This window comes from Eriocheir sinensis, chromosome 51, assembly GCF_024679095.1.
Source record: "Eriocheir sinensis breed Jianghai 21 chromosome 51, ASM2467909v1, whole genome shotgun sequence".
Lineage (NCBI taxonomy): Eukaryota > Metazoa > Arthropoda > Malacostraca > Decapoda > Varunidae > Eriocheir > Eriocheir sinensis.
In genome coordinates this window covers 12347-19154 of record NC_066559.1, presented here as the reverse complement: position 1 = coordinate 19154, position 6808 = coordinate 12347, and the positions used below count along the sequence as shown (strand labels likewise).

Below are 6808 nucleotides of genomic sequence, written 5' to 3'. Positions count from 1 at the left end.
TTGGCACACAGCAATTCTTTTTCGCGTGATTTGACCGTTTAACATCCTCTATATAGCATGTATGATATGTGTTTCCTTGCAAACTACTTTTTCAGTGGATTGGGAAATAACAAATGTTTGTCAGCATGAAATAAAGCAGAAAAATGTAGGTTCTTTTCATATATTTCTTTTGGTTACCCATTATTATTTTTTTCCAAATTCTAAACCTAAGATTTGAAACAGAAAAAAATCAAGTCTAAAAACTTGTTTGACAGCACTTCATCCGAGAAACCACCCGGAAGCTTCTTAACCTTTCTGTTTCCAGTCAAACTGTCAAGCACCTTATATAATTTATTGATGTTAGGCCCTGCCTCTATAACCTTATTCCGATAATATTCTCTTTTCCGTGCTGAAATTCATATTTCCGTGCTGAAATATGAAAAGTATGGCAGAGAGAGAACGAATATGATGCAAGTGTTTATGAATGATATGGGACGTGAAGTGGATCTGTTTGCTGAGAGGAGAGAGTGGATGGTACTGCTACTGGGGCTGAGTGGAGGCACGAATGGACGAGCGATGGAACCAGTAAAAGAGTTCTTGGGAGGAATGTGGCGTGCAAGATGTAGGGAGTATTATTCCCTCCCATTTATGTAGGATATTGTCTATTCTGTATCTTCTATTTTTACTTTTCCCAGAAGTTGCCGTTATAAAGGTCTGACATGGGAGAAATCCCGAGTCATCTGTGATATCAAGATCAAGAGTTTCAAGTTTCAAGTAAACATTCAAGAAGAAGAAGAAGAAGAAGAAAAAGAACATATAAAAAAGAAGCCTCCGTCTGGTTCTAAATCCAAGACTTCTGACTCCGTGTTCATGCTGTGGTAAGACTTATTAGAAGGGGGAGTGTCCTTTCAGTTCAGAGATTTGGTATTCCACTTCCAGCACTCCACCCGTCTCACAGCGGACACCTTTGTGCTTTATGAAGTACTTTGATTACAAACAACACTGCTATATTGGTTTCCATTGTTGATTGTTCATCTATGAGGTATTAATTTCTTAAAATATGGTCTCGGGAGGATATATTGAAGGATTTAATTCCGTTTATCGAATATTGGCATCGGAACACAGGCAAGGTATGGTTATGTTAGATGAAGTTAAGTTAGGTCAGATCAGATTAGATTAAAATTGATTCAGGGTTATTACTCCAGTCTTACATTAACTTAATTCACGTGGGTAACACTTTATTCGGTAATTGTGGAGAATCACTCCGCACCTCTAAAATACGATATTATGCCTTCATATTATGGTTAAGGGACTAAATACATGTCCATTAACCATAATATGAAGGCGGAAGTACTTAAAAGTAAAGAAAAAGCTGAATTAATCCCCTTTCCCCAACGATCTTGGGGGTCCCGCGGGAAGTTGGGGTATTTGGGTGGGAGAGCATATTTAAACTACTCCAACTGAACTTTACAACCTGCTAACGGGGGGGCTTCGCCTGACACCTCATCAATGGTAAACGGAAAGCTAAAGAAACTTCAAAATACTGCTGTTTAAGGTTATGAGTGCAGTCTGGCATATTGTATATTGATAGCTGGCAGTCAGGTTAGGTTAGATATACTATAGTTAGGTTAGGTTAGATTTAGTTTTATTAGATTTGTTGTTTAACCCATTCGTGGTTACCTATGTTACAATGTGTGTACTCCCCCTGCTCACGAAAAATGGAAAACAAAATTTTTGGCCCAATGAACCCAAAATATCTCCACTTAAAGAAAATAACACGGAAATTTCCTCCTCCTCGTTCTGGCACAGCTTCCCATCCTTCTAAAGGCATTTTTCAACTAACATTTTCAGTGTAAATATTTGGTCTACACAACCCCTCCCTTTCCTAAAACCCCCTTGTTCATCGCCTACACTTTTCTCAGTTATCTTCATCCTCTCATTTAAAACCTTCCATACACTTTTCTTGCCACACTGAGTAGACTTATTCCCATGTAACTATTACGATCACCTCTGCTTCCTTTCTCTTTGCACAGCAGCACAACAATAGCCTTTCTCCAATCCTCTGGCACCTCACCCTGTTCCCATGCTAGGTTACATATCCATAATATCCATTCCACAACTACACCTCCTCCATATTTCAGCATTTCTGCTGTTATGCCATCAGTTCCAGGGGCCTTTCCTACTTTTATCTTCTTCATTGCCTCCTCTATCTCACCTCTCTCCACCCTCCCCTGTGGATCTGGCCGCCCTACATTGACCTTTATTCCTACACTGGTCACTTATTCTCTCCCTCCCACACTCTCAATCATTACAGTTTCAAAATGCTGCTTCCATACCTCCTTTATCTTCTCATTCCCTCTCACAAGCACCACATCTTTCCTCTTCATGCTACAAATGTCATTCTTTTCTTCCCCCATTTCTCTTTTAACTTATTTCCAGAATTTTTTTTTGTTTTGATATTTTGCTTAAATTTTCCTACCAAAATCCTAATCCACTCTCTCTTTACTTTCCCTAACCAATCTCTTCACCAACATCTTACTCTCCCTGTACTTTCTCTCTCATCTCTCTCTCCTCCTCCATCACATTTCTCTGTAACATTATCTTGTAGTTCCTTCTTTTCTCCTCAACTGCCTCTTTTATCTCATCTGTCCACCACGCACTCCCTTTCTTTCCTTTTCCACACGACCTATACCTGTCTACATCCTCAGCTGCCCTGACCACTGAACTCTTAAACACATAAACCTCCTTCACTCCTTCACTGTGTTCTATCCCTGCTCTTACTCCTCCAAGTATTTCCTACACTTTCCTTCTGTACATCTCCCTGTGGCTACTGTCATGCAATTTCTCACTTGCTAGTTCCTTCCTACCCTTTTCCCTCTTCCCATTCCCTCTGAATTCCCATTTCTCTTTCATCATAATTTTGGCTACTACTGTGAAGTGATCAGATCCAATGTACATAACAGGTTAATGAATCCACTAAGCTTTGTATAATTGTTCAGAGTTTTTGAATTCCCTCAATAATATTTGCTATTTGTGTATTAGTAATTCACTCACTAAGTTTGTATGTGTATTCAATGAAATGTCCATAATGGGTTCAATAAACATCTTCTTGTGACAAACATTCTTGTGAGTTTGTTTACAATTATCAGCTGAGTAGCTGTTCATAGTTATGATTATTTTTATTATTTGTTTCATATTTTTATTTCCTGATTTTTATAGAAAGAAACATTTATTAATAAATAATTTGCATGATATGATATGTTTAAGCACCCCAAATAGCAGACACTTTGTGACCGCCACTGAACAGTGCTTCCTTTGCTAACATGTAATGCAACTCTTGAAATACTCGGTGATGGTTGAAAATTGTAAGCGTGCATTGGTGGGACTTGAACCAAGGTTCTTGGGCTTACCATGCTTGCACGCTAACCACTCAGCCACCGCCTCCCCAGACTGAGAATATATTGCAAACGTTTGTGAGTGGGCTGTTTCCCCAGACTACCAATTTCTGATTTTCAGACTTTTGTGCTTCCCGGACAGGTGCTTCCCTTTTAGCCTGTGAAATTGTAGGTCTTGATCTTGATTATCAATGTGCAGGGCGCCTGCATAGGTGCATAACACATAGGTCAAATGTATCTATACTTATTTGTCTTTTTTTCTTGTTTGTCCTTGACCACTGGTATTGCTTGCATTCAGTGCTACACATACCATTTTTGACATAAGGTTAATGCATACTACATGTATGACCTTCAACTAGTCAACAGAGCCTACAGAGGATAAATAAAGTTGGTCCACACTGGAATTTGAATATGAGAAGTGTAATAGAGGGGATGAGAGTAGATGAATAGGTATGGAATGATCCTATAGATCAGGGCTACTCAACTCTTATGAGCAAAGGTCCAGTTAGACAAGTAAAAGTGTATGCAGAGGTCTGGATAAATATTTTACACTTGCAAGAATCCATCACCAGGACCTTCATGTTATTTAATTATATTATTTCTCCTCCTGGAGCCTGGGGTCCACCTACAACACTCTGAAGGTCCGGATTTGGATCAGCTGCCAGTTGAGTAGCCCTGCTATAGAATGTCACTGATTTCACTAATTTTATATGTTTATACAGTTTGTAAAGAAAAAATTATCAGCTGTGCATTCTGCAGGTAACATGAGTTGTGATGGACTCTGATGGTTTCCAGCTGGTGAGAAAAAAGAAAGCTTCTAGACCTAGAAAATCACAACCAGTTCAGGATGCTGCTTGCTTACCTCAAGAGAGCAAGAATGAGTGTCTGACGTGAGTATCAGATGATATATTGTAGTTATTTTTTATGATGAAATTATTCATATTTGCCTTAAACTCTCCAATGTTGCATTGCTCATAAGTTTCCAGGCTACAAAATTAGCGCCATCAATAAACCGCCCATAATGGATTGAAGTTGCATGGAACATTATTTATACTAGTTTATTAGTTATAATTTGCATATATGTAGTTATTTATTTATTTATTTATTTATTTTTTTTTTTTCAGGAAAATACTGCAAGCAAAGGAAACAATTGAAGACAGTGAAGGCTACTTCAATCTTCAGAAAAATTTGGACAGTATTGAAGAAGAACTGAAAATTATTCTTGCACCTCACCTAAGCAGCAAAGTATCAACAATTGTGTGCTATGGTTTGGGCCAACTCTCATGCAGCAGGATAGCTAGATACCAGGGAGCCCTGCTGCTCATCTTGAAAGACCATTACAAGGCCTCTACAGAAATTTATGATCCTGTTTTCTCAACAGTTGATGCTGAAGTGTTGGAGGAACTTGGAATTGAAGTTCTGAAGAGGAATGAGGAGGGAAAAAGAAAAGTTGAAGGAATTACATTGTTTTTCCTACCACACTGTGGGAAGGAGCTTTACAATAATTTGCTTTGGGCCAATTGGAGTGCATCATCTCTGCCATTTTGTGTTATTGTTGGCAACAGTTTCAGTAGTATTGCTCAAAATGTCCCAACTAGAATATTGAGAGAACATTATAGATTTATATATAATGCACAGGACATGTTCAAGGAACTACCTCTAAAATCATTAGTTAAGGATGATGATGTTTTTAATGATGTAAACATTCACATCCCTCACTGCAATATTTTAAATAAGTGCCCAGAATTTTGGTCAGAAAACAGAGAACCAAAATATGAAAACTGTGATATTGAAATTGTGAGGGAAAGATTTCAGTGATTTATATTTTTTCTATTCAAGGCCAAATTCAGGTCATGAAGGTTACCAATATTTTGTGCCCCTTTTATTTTAAACTGTGTGTAGTAATGAACCAACTTTGGCTTACTTGGTCATATGATTGTAATAATGGTTCCTTCATAGTTGGGGAAATGAGTGATTGTCACCCTTGGCTAACCTGTGATGATATAAAACACCTTCATATTGGAGAGCTGATAGGCTATGGTGCAGTCAAACATGTATACCAGACATCATGGTCAAATAATACGTTAGCAATAGCTTTTGTAAACAATAAAAAATATACAAAAGACTTTCTTCATGGAATAGAAATATTGAAGCAAATAGGGGGAAATAAACTAATAGTTCAGCTGGTAGGATTTTGTGAGGATGCTCCAGTATTTTTAACAGAATATCACCCTGCAGGGAAAAGTGTAAATATAGACAGAATATTTTCAAACAACTTCCTTAGTTTGAGTCATAGATTTCAACTTTGTATTGATTATGTGAGGATACTTGTCTATTTGCACAACAGCCCAGTGGGTCGCCTGATGATGTGTGACTCAAATACGCTTGCTAAGACACTGGAACAATACCTCCTGACTTCCTCTGGGAGTATGGTGCTGAATGATGTTGATGCTGTGACATGGGTAGGGGAAAGAGGCACCATATGTGGCCACCAAGAAATAAAGGGTGACTTCGTAGCTCCAGAACAGAAGTGGCCATATCCAGGAGAGAGGTACAGGGCGGAAAGAATGCCATCATATAATGAAAAGGCTGATGTTTGGAAGATTCCACCAGTGTGTAGTTTTTTTATTGGTAAAAGCGATGCTGCCAGAGCCTTCCGCTTCCATGTCTACAACATACACAAGAGGTGTCGAGAGGTTGATCCACTTCTGAGGCCCAGTGCCAGGGAAGTCTTGCAGGCTTATGAATCAGTGTATTGGTCCTATTTCGGAAGGAAGACAAATGAAAAAGAAGAACTGTGATTTTTTTTAATTAAAGATATCTTGGAGGCAGTATTTTCAATGCATAAATAAAGTACTCCAAAAGTGAACATCTCATAGGGAGGACATCTGCTATTATTATACACTATTAGGTAGAATGGCTGAAGATGCTCTGCCTGCCCTTTACATGAACACCTGATGTGCATTGGTAAAGAGTCTGTTTGGTCACCAAAGGGAGTGAGGAGTATCTTCTGCAACATACTAGCACAAAGTTAATCCAGTTTCAATTTGTTGACTTACTACTTCAGGATGATTAAAGTGCTACAAGAGAGGTGGATAGGTGGAATGTTTGTAGCTAGATAAGGAGAAAGGCTTTGATAAATACCCCTTAAAAGAAGCCGAACAATGAGGACTTGAAGTAAGTGGAAGAAAATGTTTATGCACTATTTTACTCAACCTTCATTTTTGTAGACTTATGATTACAGTTACAAAATTATATTAATGCAATGCAGGGTTTACTCAGGAAGACGATGCTGGCCTCAGTATTTCTTTATGTCAAATCGTTTCATCAAATCGGGTAAGAGTGAAGTGTATGGAATCGTCGCCTTGGAGAGATGGCGTCACTCGGGCCGTGTATCCCTGGGCCAGCTTCAGATGCATTTTAGTCTATAACGA

The 6808-nt window shown here is 38.5% G+C and overlaps 1 protein-coding gene across 2 annotated transcripts; it reads left to right on the top strand.

Annotated features, from left to right (window-relative positions):
* The first annotated feature begins 769 nt into the window (after positions 1–769).
* LOC126982449 (SRR1-like protein) lies at positions 770–6201 on the top strand. 2 transcript variants are annotated; one of them, XM_050834489.1, is made up of 3 exons: positions 770–857; positions 4134–4264; positions 4499–6201. In XM_050834489.1, the coding sequence occupies exons 2-3, from the start codon at positions 4149–4151 to the stop codon at positions 5190–5192; spliced, it is 810 nt and encodes a 269-aa protein (XP_050690446.1). In that variant the 5' UTR covers positions 770–857; positions 4134–4148; the 3' UTR covers positions 5193–6201. The 2 variants fall into 2 exon arrangements, with proteins under 2 accessions (XP_050690446.1, XP_050690447.1); XM_050834490.1 differs by lacking the exon at positions 770–857 and adding an exon at positions 882–1021.
* The last annotated feature ends 607 nt before the right edge of the window (positions 6202–6808 follow it).